The following is a 17073-nucleotide window of genomic DNA, read 5'->3' on the forward strand; positions in this document are numbered from 1 at the left end:
TCCTCTCTATAAGAGAGTCTCTGGTCTCGTCATTTGGCTTGACGCCAAACAGGTCAGGCTGCGTTCTAATTTTCAACAACACAAGTGCGGGTAAAGTACCCGGATGTGTTCTTGCTGCTGCTGAGTCGACAACTCTTTCTGTGTGAAACGCGCGAAACGCTGCCTAGATGCCTCGCTGCCCACATAAAGATCTCTGTATCTAAATGATTAGGAAAAACTAGTCCTCACGTTCCAGAACGTTCACTGTTAGATATGAGCGTTTATCTGTGTTTCATCATTTTTTTGTCAATTTTTTTAGGTAACTAACTAAAGGATTAAGGTCATTAAAATTGATATTTGTCACAAGTTGCATGATATATTGATAACATGATTAATCATACTTGCTTTTTAATATATGAGCATGTAATAATGGTTAATTCAATGCAAATAAAAGAATGTAATGACAATATAAATATAAATCCCAAAATATATTACATTATATTATATTATATTATATACAAGTCTTAAATTACAATGTAAGTAAATGTAAAAAACAATTTTGTAACATTAAGGGGCAATTTCCCAGACAGCATCATGATTAAGCCTACTATTGAAGTACACAGCATTTTGATTGGAGATTTTGAATTAGAAGGAGAATATAGTATAGTCTATATGATTTGGCTTAATCCCTGACCAAGATTAATTTTCAGAACCCCTGAATCACTGCTTCCAGAAATTACAAATGTTTTGGTAGTTAAATGTTTATTTCCTTTTGTTTGGAACGACAAAAAAGTAAAAGAAACAAATGAGAAAGCATGCTAGGCAGCTGCTCATTACTAATTACCAATTAATAATTACCAACAATTACTCATATGTTGAGAAGCCAGTGTTTATTAATTGTTTCTCTTGGTGTGTCCAAACATTAGTGGTCCTTTCCATTTTCTCTCTAGAGAGAAGTTTTTAAAGAAACTTTATGAAGCAACACACTAATAGAATTCTGATGTTTTTTCTTGTTTCAGAAATATGTTTTGTTTTTACCCCAAGCCTTTTGGAGATCATACCATCTTTAATTGTCTTAATTATTAATAGACATTGTGACCAGGGGTAACCAAACTGTAAATTAATATTAATAAAAAATAATCTCCCTGTTGTGCACAAAAAAATATCTTACAAACCCTGGTTGGATTCAACAGCTTTGTTTAATTTTCTTTATAAAATAACAGCAAAATGGACCTTATATAAAATCATAGTTTTGTTAAACAATGTTTAACGTAATTTAATAAAATCCCTATACATTGTTTGTTGAATATTAACATTATCATACAGCATATCAGAACAAAAAAGGAAGGAAGGCCTTGCGCTGGTGTGGATATCCCTTAAATGTGCTTTGGTAGTACTCATGGCATAGCTTGGCAGCCAGAGCTTGATTGCAGAGAACATAAAACACCACTAGCCACCAAGTGAGAGAGAAACAGCCGCAGAACACGCCCAGGGAAGCGTAGATCAGCAGCTCAGCTAAATAATGTGGACAGGACACTAGCTCAAACCAGCCCCCACGTGGGATCCTGTGAGCCAACGTCTCCACCTTACCTGCAGACAGAGAAAGCGAGAGACTGAGAAAGTTCAATTACTCAAGTTTTTTCCACCTTTTGTTAATACCATGAGTAAAAAATCCTTACCTGAGCTGCTGGTGCGCAGACTGGCCAACAGTGTCAGTGAGCGATGCTGTAGCAGAGATGCCCAGATAAACAGCTGGACTCCGGCTGCATTGTACCATGTGAGCAGGGACGAAAATGAACTAGTAGAGGAACCTGAAAGATTTATGAAATGTAAATATCACACTTTTTTGGCACTAAAGAATATCATTAAGCAAGTTGGGAAACCTGCAAAATTTGTATGTTCACTGAATAATCAGTTTTGTAGTATTGCACAAAACAAAATTTCTACCATCCCTTTATGGCTTACCAGAGAAATCCTGCTTTGTGCAGTATTCTTAAAAGCTTCTCAGAGTAGTAGAGCTGATCTAAGTTCTGCTCTTGCTGGTAATATGATAGTCACATCAGCATACCTTAAGAAGATTTATGAGCATAAGCCCAGGCCTGTAAAAGCATCTATGCTTATGTATCAATTTCAGAACCATATCCATCTACTTTCTTGCAGACCATCATCATGCTGCAAATGAAAAAAAGAAAATGTTGCGGACATCAGGAACTGATGCTCACCATTTGTAGGCTGCGGGAACTCCACACACAGGACGGTCAACCCCAATAGAATGTAATAACTCAAGCCAAAGGCATACTGGACTACATGGATCACACCATCAGAGAAAACACTGACAAACAGGCACTCCAGCAGGCGTCTGAGAGAATGAACCCACAGAAGAAGAAGCAATACTAGAATATTCACCTGAAGTTCTGAAATAAAAGAGAAAAATATTAATTTTCTTAAATTATATTTTTTCTTATTAAGCCTAATTCGCACTTAACAATCCCTAACAGAAACACTTTTACCTTTCTGGACAAGCTGCAAGATACTTAACCGTTACTAAAGAGAAAAAAAAAGAAAAGTGGGTCCAAGGCAGAGAAACAATACAGGATTTTACACTGATATGCAGTTAAGCAGCATACTGAGCTCAGATTGGCAATAATAAGAGACACTATTTTCTCTATTACAAAATATGATTTTAAAGCTGTTCCTAAGGGCTTTGCCTTAATATGAAAAGACATTAATGCTGCCAGTATGTTGTTGTAACAAAATCGTGCCTGCCCAAATAAAAAAAGTAATAGAGGAATAGAGGAAAATAAAAGATTTAACTCAATCTAAGAGCATTTATACTAATTAAACTGTCAGTAATTGTTTGCACTGTGTAAGGAAAAAAAAATGGAGAAACATTTTTTTTTCTTTTGTGATGATCTCCATAAAATACATACCGTTCCACACAGACTTTGGACGTCCGGTCAAGAGACAGAGTGCGTCTGTCAAGAAGTCAGGAAGTGCCTCACCAAACATCACATTACGGACAGAGAGGATGATGAGAAGTCCATTCCATAGGACTGACACTGCATAGAAGTGTGAGAACCATCTATAGGAGGTGAGAGAAAATCTTGAATCAATAATTTGTCTGCATACAGCCATGTCACCCACAAATCCATAAATCCACCAACAACTCCATCCAATGGACCACCCCCATTTACCAGATGGCAGTGCCTCAAAATCTGTTTTTGTACAGGGGAATAGGATCTAAAACTGTCTTTCTCCCTTGTTCTGGTGCCATAGTGGTGGACCAAGCAGAGAGAATTGCTGTCTTTCAATGTCTCCTGATGACCCATGTCCTTCAGAAGCACTAGGTCTGGAGTTATTTCAGACCTATGATTGCAGTAATGACATACTGTGAAATGCATTGTGCATATTTTGCCTTTAACAGTAAGTTATCTAAGTTTAGGGGTCCCTGATTGGCAAAAAAACTTTGAACAAGTGTTAAAAAAACAGAAAAAAAACGAAAGATCTAAAATCAAGGTGCACAAATAAATCAATTGTTTGTTAAATCCTGTTGATTTGAGATCAACGTTATTTCAATGCATTGGAAATTATTTAACTATAAAAATGTGGATTTCCTTTTGCTATATGGGGTATCGTTAGATTAGTATAAATATTCTATTCACACTAAACTTTATTTTTTTGCCTAAATCATCTTCTACACTGATAAGATCATTTGATTCTACCCCTTAAGGATAATAGCCTTTGTCAAGAGTGTTATTTAAGCTAATTTATTATGATTAAGTCAAAATAAAATGGAAAAGCAATTTAATAGCTTTCCAAGACTGGGCTACCTTCACTGGACTAATTGTGTTTCCAATCACTAAGTAAAGATAATTTTACTATCATTTAAAGTAATAAAGGCTCCGTTTTTAGTCTATTAAAATATCTAAGTCTATAAAGTTATCTCCAAATTGTTCAGAGTTTGTGGCTTTTAAAATATTGAAAGGTTAACTGTTTTCAGTCTTTTCAATCAATATTTTGAACATTTTGAATTAGAATAGTTTCTGGTTGATTCTACTGCTTGACTGCATGATAAACTATTAGCAAAGTAGTTTAATTTAATATATATTTTTCACATACATTTAGTATTCATTTACACAGCCACGGTAATCCACGTAAAGATTTGTATCAAACCTACATGTACAGTGTGTGTGTGTGTGTGTGTGTGTGAGAGAGAGAGAGAGAGAGAGAGAGAGAGAGAGAGAGAGAGAGAGAGAGAGAGAGAGAGAGAGGTGTGATTAGTGAGGACTCTGAGCGCTCTGGATATAAGGAGAGAGTGTGTTGAGTCAGTTCAGTGAGAAGGAGGTGGAGGTGTATCTGCAGCAGCAGCACCTTTTGGGCAGGTCGAAGAGCCGCAGGACTCCGGGGCGCTTCAGCCGCTGCTTGGTTTTCCCGTATCGAATCAGATCCTGCAGGACTCGCTCTGCGTGTCCCGGGAGTGTGAGGGTGAGTCTGTGGAGGCAGAGCGCTGTGAGGAACCCCAGAGCCAGCACTAACCAGCAGATCTCCACTAACCCAACACTCACAACCATCATCCCCTAGCAACACCGTGTGCCCCACTGAAACCCTCCCGACAGGAAACCACTAGTCAGCTCTGGTTCCCTTTACACAGTGATGATTACCTGCATTCTGGCATACCTGTCAAGTCTCCCGTTTTGGCCGGGAAACTACCGTATTTTACTCCTCTTTCCCGCCGTCCTCCCGTATTAGTATTTTCCCGTAAATTTCCCGTATTTTATTAAAATACAAAATTATATATTATTGAGGATCCAGGGCACTGACCCCTCTGTGTCTCTTAACCAATCGTGCAGCCGGTTCAAGGAGAAAGTCCCGCCTTTCAGGAGAAACAGCCAATCAGCTTGCAAGGAGGGTCAGTGTGGGGAAGCCCCGCCCTCCTCGCTGTGAGTTCAGGCAGCTAGTCGGAGCTGCTGATGTTAAAACATACATGCAGAGATTTTTCTAAAAGAAAGGTAACGGTAGTCTAATCATGGAAACTGTGATGAGATTTTTCTGATAGCTGCTTAAAAATACTCCGAAATAAAACACACAGATTAAACCTCTTAAAATAAAAAAATTACAGCTTGTGACTCAGTTTAACTAGAAATGTGGAGAGAACCGACATTAACTGAACTGATCAGGGGTGGAGTGATAAAAAGGAAGAAGTATTAATTAAAAATTATTGTGTAGGCCCCTTAGGACAAATTTTTACTGATGGAATATATCTGGTCCATGTCCTTTTAGTAAAGGCTCATAATACCATTTTTAGGTCACCAACAGTCATTTTGCAGAATTTGTGCACTCTTTGTTCAATTTTAAATCTATTAAATAAATAAAAAATATATCATATAAAAGAGTGCATTTATTACAAAAAAGACATGAAATCTTAAATAAAAAAAAAAGATATAGAAAAGGGTTTTTAATTTGGCTGTATTAAAAGAATGACATATGTAGGAATGTCCACAACATTTCAGATTCTGATAATCTAATTGTAGTGTGTAAGTGGTTCACATGTGGTTATTTTAGATTTTTTGTAAACCTGTTTTAAAATGTAAGGGATACTGAACCTTCGTTGGGCTGGTGGGACGGCTTTAAGCGGACAGAGGAAAATATCCCTTATTTTTAAATCTAAAACTTGACAGGTATGCATTCTGGTTCGCTCCCTGTTACAGAAATAGTGCACTATATGAAGTGTAAGCTATTTGGTAGTGCTGTTTAAAATCTCTGCAGTACATTTTATTCCCAGTATAGCGTGGTGACGTCTATAATCGGTCATTTCAATCACACTGTAAATCTAAGTTTACTGTAAATTAACAGAAGCGCTTTACTCACCCACATAAATAGTTTGCAGGATAGAAAGCTGTGTGTAGATTAACATCCAGCACTCGTTTGACTTTGAAATATTTTTCTTTTAAATAGTTAAAGTTTTGGTAATTTAGGCGCCCCCCAGCGGCAAGACCTGCAGAATTACAAGGGCCCTCTATTATCGACCACTTTACTTTTCTGCTTAAAATACCCAAATTAACTGAAAAATGTGTATACATATGCTTTTATTTTAATGATAACAACTTTTAACATAATATTGGTGGCTGATAATGTGTGTAATAAATGCGTTTCTGCACTGTGCCTCCAAGCAGGGTTGCCAGATCCAACCAAATAATACAGACCGAAGTCTTTCTAAAACCAGCCCTTCAGAAGTTTAAACTAGCCCAAAATATCTGTTACAAAGGTCTGTTACACCTTTGAAGCATATATCAAAACAACTCAAGTGTAAGTATTTTGTAAGGGATTTCTTTTTATCAGTATTTCTATTTGTCTTAAAGTCATTAATAATATTGTAACATTAGTGTGTTATAGTCTTTTACCACAGTCAAGAACATTTAATAGTAACATAAGCAAAAAAAAAATACTTTTACTTACAAATATTTATACTATACTATTTCTGTTATTGCCCCTTCTGAACTTTCTTCTTTCCTCTTTATCATTTTTTTCATTTCCTGGTGTTTTTAGGAACCCTAGTGTACAACAAAAAAAAAGTGTTCATCTACAGCAGGGGCGATAATAGGGGACCACAGGTTACTTTACTCAACACCCAAAACACCCATAATGCATCACAAAATACAGTGTAATAAATGCTATATAATTAGTTACTGAGTTACCGAGTAAACCATTCCAAACACAGATTGTATGTTTAAGTTTGTTCTCTTTGTAACAACTAATTTGTATGTTCCATTTAGTTTTAGTATCTTATGAATGGGTCATAAATTTTTCACTAAATATGTCTTATTTACAGATCTAATAGAATGAGTATATTTATTCACATAAGTACAATATGTTAAAGGCGTAGAATTTACAGCATGTTTTTTATACAAATCATTTTTGCCTCAACATCCTCAGCAAGTCTTTGGTAATCTAAGGCTTGTTAAAATCCCTACTGTTTTCTCAGTAGAAGTGCAAACTGGAAAACATTTATTTAGTTTTTATTAAAACTAAAACACATTCATAAACTTTTGATATGCAAATTCATTATTGTTTTCATAATATAAAAAGCATGTCCCTAAATTTACAAATATTTGACTAACTCATAATTTTTAACTTTTTTTTTTTTTTTAATTTTCACTAATTCATAATCTTTTAACTCGGGTAAATTTATAAATAAAAGGAAAAAATAACTTATAAATAGAGAACATTAAGAAAATCCTCTACTTATTAGAGTATCTAATTTATGTATGAAATATTTATATTAAAATAATCTAATATATAACAAAATTTACCTTCTACATTTATCAAGTCAAGTAATCTCGACAAACTTTCATTAAAATCTTTGATAGCTGTCTGTATAGGTGGTCTTTATAGAGCACTAATATTTACATTTTAAGAGCACCTGGAAGATCAAAAAATCTAAAAAAAAATCTGATTCCTCCTCAGTCCCATATGTCATTAAAGTAAGATCATTATCAATTTTAAATTCATAATTTTAATGAATAAACAATGATACTCCACCTCCAGACCTATTGTCTCTTATATAATGAACAGAATTATAACTAGGAAGTTTAAAAATATCCTTAAGATCCCGAGTCATGTTTCTGATAAAGCAATAACAGAAAATGTGTTTAAGAGAATAAAGGTAATGAATAAATTTATTATAGTTACTGGAAATACTCCTTATATTCAAATAAATTGTAGAAAATACATTAGAGGGCATAGAAAAACATAAAATATTAAACTGGATTTCATTACAAAAACTGCAGAGGTTAGAAACATCAGTTGAAGAAAAAAACTCTGTATCAATATCCAAATGTAAAGAATCAGTTGTAGCATGATCATAGGGTTTAAAGATCTGATTTTCAAGGTCACATATACAGTTCATAAATTATTATTACAGTTTAAATATGTAAGTAAGATAAGTAAGAGGACTGTCCATATCTTATGAAGAATCGGTGAGCTAATTTTAAGTAGGTGGATGGACAATGAGCTTGTTGTATCTCAGGTATGCAATGTCACCTCTTTCTTAAACTGCCTTGGTAGAACCAGTTATTTTCTTTTTTGCCGAACAGTTTTAGGGAAATCAGCTTCGTGATCAGTGCAGGGTTGTAGAGCAGGAGTGTAAAACAGCAGACAATAGAGTCAGACTGGGAACATAAGAAACAAGGCATCTTGATACATGTAAAATAGATAGAGAAAACAGAAAGAAAAGAGAAAAAAGTGGGAGTTAGAAAACTGGAACCACAAATGAACACATCCAGGCAGACCGGCCGACCGGGCATCTCGGCACATGTGAGAGAGAGAGAGAGAGAGAGAGAGAGAGAGAGAGAGAGAGAGAGAGGGAGAGAGAGAGAACAGAGAGGGGAGGAAAGAAAAATAGGTTAGAATGGTTGTACAAAACTCAGCTGGAGTGGGAGGGACACTTGGAGGCAGCAGCTCAGGACATGCGGGAGAGAAAGAGCATGAAGATTATTATGTCAGCGTTTATATTTTCTGTGTGAGCTGTAGGAGGAGAAAATAATTTTATTAACAATATCAGATGAATTGTTAAAAGAATTTTTACCATCTGACATGACTGATGATAGAAAATATAATACCTTATCAAATACCTTTCTCAGTCTAAGGTCTAAATGACTGTGCTAATTTTGTAAAAAAAAAGAAAAAAAAAAAGGAAGAAACAGTCGATTTATTTGTATTTAAAAAGTAGATTTATACGGATGTTAAGAAAATACCCCAGTGTACACCAGGGGGCAGCATGAGCAGCGTGATGATGCCCGTTAGAATATGTGGACATGTACAGCTCTGGAAAAATTAAGAGACCACCTCAGTTGCTAAATCAGTTTCTCTGATTTTGCTATTTATAGTTATATGTTTGAGTAAAATGAACATTGTTGTTTTATTCTATAAACTAAAGACAACATTTCCATACCTGTCAAGTTTTGGACTTAAAAATAAGGGATTTTTTCCGCCGCCCCAACAGCCCAACCGAGGGCTAAAAATTAATATGTTTAATAGATTTAAAATTTAAATGGAAGGGTGCACAAATTTACAAAAAGGACATGGATCAGATATATTCCATAAGTAAATAATAGTCCTAAGGGGCCTACACAATTAATAATCTTTCATTAATACTTCTTTCTATCGTTCAGTCCACTCCTGATCAGTTCAGTTAATTTCAGCCCTCTCCACATTTTCTCTCTCTCCAGCTCAACCATCTCTTCTACCCCTTCTAAATAATACATTACACCACAATACTTGAGATTTAAACAAATTCTAACAAACCCTAAAACTAGCCCTGAACTAATAGAGTTTGGAAATTATAGGTTTTGGCCGATCAGGCACATCAGGGCAGGGCATTATATGTATGTAGATTTTTCTCAAACCCTGAATATCTATCTAGCTAATTCTAAAGTTAAGCTGAGTCACAAGCTGGATTTTATTAAACACACAATGGGTTTAATTTATGTTTTGATTCAGAGAAGAGTCTTTTGTGGCCTATATATTTTTTTATTTAGTATAATACGGGAAATTTACGGGAAAATACTAATACGGGAGGACGGCGGGAAAGAGGAGTAAAATACCGGCCAAAACGGGAGACTTGACAGGTATGCATTTCTCCCAAATTCCAAATACAAATACTGTAAAATTAGAGCATTTATCTGCAGAAAATAAGAAATTGCTGAAATAACAAAAAAAGATGCAGAGCTTTCAAACCTCAATGCAAAGAAAACAAGTTGATATTCCTATTTTTTCAGTTTTCTGGCATCCTGGCATGTTCTCCTCCACCAGTCTTACACACTGCTTTTGGATAAATTTATGCCGCTCAAGCAGTTCAACTTTGTTTTGATGGTTGTGGTCATCCATCTTACTCTTGATTATATTCCAGAGAGTTTCAATTTGATAAAATCAAACTCATAATTTTTAAGTGGTCTCTTATTTTTTTCCAGAGTTGTCTTTAACTTAGTGCAGATGGAAAAAGCTTTAAAAGTGTAGGACAGTCAGTAAAATTAATACCTACAGAAGGTAATGAAATAAATGCATAGGCAACTTAATCTATGTGCAAGACTTGAAGGAAAGCAAATGCAGGTCATTCAGAAACAATGCACACACAACCAGGGTCTTAAACGCATAAAATGTACAGAAAGTTCTTCAAAGTAAAGGTTAATATTCCTCTATATGTGTAATAATGTATTTATTCATTCATCATCATTAACTCTAATTTAAATGTATTGTTACTCAGTGTTTTATTATTAAATGTATTACATGCTGTAGACACAAAGAAGCTTTGTTGTTTGTTGTTCGTTGTTCTTTAAATGGGATCTTAGGTTAGTAATATTGCGAGCTTTTGTTTCCACTGTTTTGAAACACAGTCAGCATTCCGGCTGATTCACGTTGATTGGTCCTCCTCGCTCATTTTACTCAAAGCAAAAATACTCCCACACCGTAGCTGTGAAACTTTAAAACAAAGTTAATCTGGACTGGACTACTCTAAACCTTCTAAACCTTCTCTAAAGCTGTTTAGTTTTGAGAAAGTCATATTTGCCTTGAATATGTTCGCAAGCTAACACATCTCCACACATATAAGTCTCTGCTGTGTGTGTGTGTGTGTGTGTGTGTGTGTAAGGGAACTGTCACTGGTGCATAAACTCTGCGTGCACTACACTCATTTCCTAACTGACAGATGTCGCTGTCTGACAGATTCATCGAGAGCCGGCGAGAGAGCCGCACAGCGAGACTTATTGCGACAGGCCTAACCACATAGCAATTTTTTTTTTTCAAATGGAAATCACACCAATGGCAATAACTAAAAAATTTGAATGCAACTTGAATAAATAATATTATTTTAAGCAGATATATCATGACCGACAACACATGATTTGCTGGTCAAATGCAGCCATTTTGTAAAATGCATTTTTAATAAAATATATGTTAATATAATGTTAATGAGTCTGTACCAGCCTGACGGATGTTTTCAATGCTTAACAGTATGATGCATCTAGGTGTAGGACGTGGTGTTTGTAACGTGTTTTTCTTTGTGTATAGTCCAGGGGGAAGTCCCTCTTCCTGTCCTCTGGATTCCTCTGTTGTGCATGACCTATGGACATCAAAGGCAGCACAGGGTATTTTTTATATTGGGCTTGTCTTCTGATGGTCCAGACAGGAACCCTGAGACTGAGTGGCGCTGCTTTGATACAGATGTGTGTTTCTCACCACAAAGAAACATGGACTCTCACAGCAGAAAAGAATAATGAAAATAGATGCCCATGACCTGTGTGTAACAGAGCAGATGTTGTCCTGTGCTAAAATGACTATTTTTTGCAAATGTTCAACCATACATTCTAAGATGTGTGTTTATAAGCCAATATTCTACAATGTAAATTAACATAAAACAGAATGCAATGGTTTTTTAATCTCATAGATCCATATTTGATTCATAATATAACCTTGATCACAGTCAGTATTGGACATTATTAGTTGAAATATAACCCTCTGCAGCTACTCTAACACTCAACATGGAATCCACTGGACATTATTAAGATCTTATGAGATAGGGTTGGGAATAAAAGGGCATCTCACAATACAATGTTATATGATACAGTGGCATGAATAATGATTTGATTTATTAATGGGAAAAATATCGAAACCAACCTGACCCTTTGTGAAAAAATGTTTGCACTCCTATAACTTAACTGTGATTAATCACACTTTTTAACACAACCACGCCTGATTATAGCCAGACCTGTAGAATCATAAAATCACTTAAATAGAACCTGTCTGACAACATGAAGCAGCTAAAATACCTAAAAAAAAGCATAACATTATGAAGAAATTCAAAAACAGGTGAGAAAACAAAATCATTGATTATAATCATTTCTAAGGTTTTGGGAATCCAGCAGACCACAATGAGAGCTATTTTTCACAAATAGAGAAAACATGGAAGGCTGGTGAACCTACTTAAGAGTAGCCGGCCAACTGAAATGACTCCAAAAGGGCATGAACAACTCATCCAGGAGGTCACAAAAGAACCCAGAACAACATTTAAAGACTGCAGGTCTCAGCTGCCTCAGTTAAGGTCAGTGTTAATGATTTAATAATAAGATAGGGACTAGTCAAAAATGGCAAAACTTGGACAAGGTGCTTTAATAGATGAAGCCAGGAATTCTGAAGGAGAATGCTTGACCATGGCTGCGTCCAGAAACCCCAAAAGTGTCTCCTTTTTCCTACCGATCCTCCTCCTCTCCTCCGCGACCCGGAAACTGATTTCGTGACGCCATCTTGCCGCCTGTCCGAATACCGTAGGAGACGAAAGAAGCCGCTTAAAATCCACCTGTAGTAGGCTTCCAACGGAGGTTACATCAGTGTATCCTACTCCGGAAGACTTTTAAGGATTTTCCAATGACATCACTGCATCCACGCCCACAGAGCACGCGAAAATGGGGAAGGCAACGCCCAAATATACGTCATAAACATATTAATTAACTAGGTTCCTTATCTAATTAAACAGCCAGTAAAGCAGTAATATAATTTATAGTTTAGATAAACTGTATGCTCAGTAAAACTATATTTATTACCCTATGTGTATCATGTTATACATATAAAAACAAGTCCACCTTTGAATGGTTTCAAAAAACAAAATGAAGGTTTTGGAGCGGCTCAGTCAATGTCTGACTGGGGTGGCAGAACTGTTATTAGGTTTAGGGAGCAAACTCTTTTTCACACAGGGCTAGATTGGTTTGGATAGTTTTTGTTTCTTTTAGTAAATAAAGGCTTAGGGGCTGAGTCTTAAGGAGTTTACAGCTCCTATATTTTAATAATTAAATCAATTTGACACAATGTATTGATAATATATAGCAAATGAAAACAATACAATATATTGCAATATCAATATTTTATCTCACCCCTGTTATGAGACCAGAACACAGACTGTACAGAATGTAGCTTTACAGCCTCACGTCAGCTTCTCCAGTGCTTCCTATGGAATTTTAGCCTCATCAGATGAGATGAGATTGTGTTTTTCCCTGTATTAACCTTTGATGTTTCCATCCACCAGAAATTATGCTGACAATGAAGCCTTGCACAGACAATTAACACTGACTGCAGGAGAAAGCTCTTCTTTACCCTGATTTAATGCAGACTGTTGCAGTTAGCCGATATCTCATCCTGTGGAGCTCGTTACAGGGCTGTAAATTTAGCTTGTTATTTCAGCGCTGCCTTTACCTGGTTCCACATCCTTATGTGTAGTGGATCTTAATGAGCTCCTGATTTACAACAGGAAAATGTAGTGATATATGCACAGCTCTGGGGTGTTGAAGTCTTTGCAATGCCCCACGTGAGCCATTACCTATGGTTTGTGTGTGTGAGAGAGTGTGTGTTAGTTAGAGACAGAGAGAGAGAGAGATAGAGAAAGGATCTTCCAATGCGTTGATTCCAGGATGCCTCCTAGAGAAGGCTACTTTCCTGTCTGAGGATGTGTACTCAGTTTCCTGCCCCCCTGGCGCTTCCTTTGTGCCCACTAGTGAACCCTCATGACCTTCTTTCTCTCACTTCATCCCACTTTCCATCTCACTATCCTCAAATCTATCCATTCATTATAACTCTTCATCCGTTTAACGCTCATCTTCACAGCATTATCAAGCTGCTGCTTGTGCTGTCATTATCTGAGTATCAGTGAATCTTCAGCAGCTGTGAGTGACTCAGGCTTGGCATGTGACACTGAACTGATCTCTGACCTCTGCTGGTGACTTGGAATGTTTGTAAAAAGCAAGAAATGTGATTTCATCATTATCTTATCCACCTTATTCTGCATGATGACAAGGAAGGGGTACTTCTGTTTACTCTGTTTAAAAAATAAAGTCAGGTGTGACAACCGATCCAATAATGTAGATTACAGCCACAGTGATAACAAAACTACAGACTTAATAGTAATATACTGTACCATTAAAACGTTTGGATACACCTCTTCTTATTTAATGTGTTTTAACACTGTAAATTTAAAGATTTTTTACACTGTATTTATGGTTATGAAACAAGTACACAGAGACTTTCATCTATATTTTAAAAACAAAGGTCTTCAACATAAATCAGTTCATTTGTATGGCATGTGTTACAAACATCTCTGTACACTGAGATGGTTGTAACAGTGAATTTACTGAATTAAGTCAATTTTGCAATATACAGCTTTAGAAAAATATAAGAGACCACTTAAAACTTTACAAGTTTTTTTTATTTACCTCTGGAATTTAATCAAGAGGAAGGTGGATGATCACAAGCCAGCAAACCAAGCTGAACTGCTTGAAATTTTGTGGCAAAAAGTTATCCAAAAGCAGTGGTGGAGGAGAACTTGCCAAGATGCATAAAACCAAATATTGATTTCTGAACTCTTAAAACTTTATGAATATAAACTTCTTATTTCAGCAATTTCTCATTTTTTGCAAATAAATGCTCTAAATGACAATATTTTTATTTGGAATTTGTAAGAAATGTAGTCCGTAGTTTATAGAATAATATTCATTTTACTCAAACATATACCTATAAATAGAAACATCTGAGAAACTGATTCAGAAACTAAAGTGGTCTCTTTTTTTCCAGAGCTTTGTTTCATTATACCACTTAAACAAATTGTTTATGTAGTTGACATATTGAATTTTATAATTTAGCAAATTTAGCAAAACTTTTTTACTGTAAATGTTTTTTGATTTATTGGAAAAATCACAAAAGTATTGCAACCGTCCCTGGTCTCCCCTAGACAGGTTGTTTTAAATGAATTACATTTTTTTGTTCATAAAAATGCACAAATATCCTAAGAGGATCTTTGAGGAAAATCTTCCAAGGGGATATAAGCAGGATTTCTCAGATGACCAGTTAACTTAGGCCCAATGTCTGGCATTTCTAGTGGGATAAAAAGTGACATATTGGACAATCCCACAGGACATTTGGTTATCCTGCTTTGTTCAATACCACCCCCACCCATTTAGTGTACTTGGGCCTACTAGTGCACACATTCTGTTCTAAAAATGTTATGAGGGTCACATTAATATTCATGCTGTCCATTGTTCTGCCTGCCCACTCACATACTTTCTATAGTTTATTTTAAGATACTGTGCTGCATTGTATGTAAATGAACAAATATAACCATGACAGAACAATGAGGAACAGACTAACAGGCTAACAAACTAAACAAGGGGTCCTGTATTATCGCTGTATTATCAGTTAATGCAAGCATCTTTTGTGGACCCAGCTTTACAGTATTTTGATACAGCATTTTGAATATCTTATGATAAGTGTCTAAAATGATGAAGCTCTAATTCAGCAGTCTTTGATATATTACATAAGTTAAAATACAATGCTGTGTTAAAAGTATTAAAATGCTCCTAAAACAGAGTGCTTTGGACCTTTGGCCTTGTCATTGTAATATGATATAATAAAATGTTTGAATGCAAGATCCCCATATATTTCATACAGTTAAGTCCTGCAGGGCCACATCAATGTGTAATTTAATGTTTTTTTTTCTGCTTCAAGATCTGATTCAACTCAGTGGCTAATCAACAAACCCTTTATGAGCTAAAACAGTTGAACCATTGCAGGAAAGTCATTAAATTATGCATTCCATTGATGCTCTTAGACTTCTCCTACATCTCTGATTTATACAAAAGCATGCTATTGCATTCGCCAGCATGTGTAATTCACACTTCTGTAAGCCCAGAAAATTACTGCAGTTTGGGTTAACTCCAGGCACTGCAATTGAATTAGGTGATAACTATAAATATTTGAACACAGTGGATAGTTAATGTTGCCTGCATTTTATAAAGTACAGTAGTGCCTTTTTGACATTAGAAAATAAATTATTTTAATGTTCTCTCTGACATGTTAAGTCTTTTTTGTCACAGTTTTATAGAATCTGTTTTAATCTTCTGTTTTGTGGCTTGGTATTATACACTTCAAAATATGGTTCTATGAAAGTAGTAAAGGTTTAACAGCAAGATTTAAAAACTCTTGCTTGCAGTTAAACATTCAAACAACAACTAATAATTTATTTAAACAAGTATGTTTTTACCAATCCAATGCAAAATGACACTTTTAATGACTACTGCAATAGAACTACTACTAATAATAGAATCCCTTAATGAGAAGACACATTTACCAATCTAAAAACAGCAATTACAAAACTATAATTTAAAAATATTTATAAATTGGCCCATACAGTGTATGCTGGTCTCAGCTAGTGCCTATTTTTCCATTTCCAGTTGCCAAATATTTGTTGCATCCCTTGTTGTATCCGTTGTATTTGAGATAAAGCACAACAATTAATGGGTCTGGCTAGGGGGATTTATGAGTGCATGTCAGTGAGAATTATCCAAAAAATTAGAAAAAGAAATGCAGAATTTGCAGAAGAAGAAGTGGTTTCTAATCTACAGAATATATATATATATATATATATATATATATATATATATATATATATATATATATATATATATATATATATATATTTTATTCTGATATATATTTTTTTTTTTTTAACAGATTTTTAGATTTTGTTGAGAGGTATAGTTAATTACAATTACACTAAATACAGTGGCTTCCAAAAGTATTCATACTTCTTGAACTTTCTGACATTTTGTCACCACATTTTGTTCTAACCACCAACACAAAGTAGCACATCATTGTGAAGTGGAATGAAAATTATACATAGTTTTTAAATTTTGCATCAAATAAAAATCTAAACCCATTCTTTTTTACAGAACAGCTCAAGCTCAGCCAGGTTGGATGGAGAGCGTCTGTGAACAGCAATTTTCATGTCTTGCCACAGAAGCTCAGTGATATTTAGGTCAGGACTTTGACTGGACCATTCTAACACATAAATATTCTCTGATCTAAACCATTCCATTGTAGCTTTGGCTGTATGTTTAGGGTCATTGTCTGGCTGGAAGGTAAATCTCATTCCCAGTCTAAAGTCTTTTGCAGCCTTTAACAGATTTTCTTCCAGAAATGCCCTGTATTTATAACCATCCAGCTTTTCATCAACTTTAACCAGCCTCCCTGTTCCTGTTGAAGAAAAGCATCTCTACAGAA

The 17073-nt window shown here is 35.4% G+C and overlaps 1 protein-coding gene across 1 annotated transcript; it reads right to left on the reverse strand.

Annotated features, from left to right (window-relative positions):
• Positions 1 to 1159: 1159 nt before the first annotated feature.
• Positions 1160 to 4599, reverse strand: srd5a3 (steroid 5 alpha-reductase 3). The gene is made up of 5 exons (XM_007257048.4): positions 4351 to 4599; positions 2910 to 3061; positions 2202 to 2393; positions 1659 to 1790; positions 1160 to 1569 (listed from the first exon to the last, which is right to left on the reverse strand). The coding sequence occupies exons 1-5, from the start codon at positions 4551 to 4553 to the stop codon at positions 1310 to 1312; spliced, it is 939 nt and encodes a 312-aa protein (XP_007257110.3). The 5' UTR covers positions 4554 to 4599; the 3' UTR covers positions 1160 to 1309.
• Between the last annotated feature and the right edge of the window lie 12474 nt (positions 4600 to 17073).

The sequence above is a fragment of the Astyanax mexicanus genome, chromosome 1 (genome assembly GCF_023375975.1).
Source record: "Astyanax mexicanus isolate ESR-SI-001 chromosome 1, AstMex3_surface, whole genome shotgun sequence".
Classification (NCBI taxonomy): Eukaryota; Metazoa; Chordata; class Actinopteri; order Characiformes; family Acestrorhamphidae; genus Astyanax; species Astyanax mexicanus.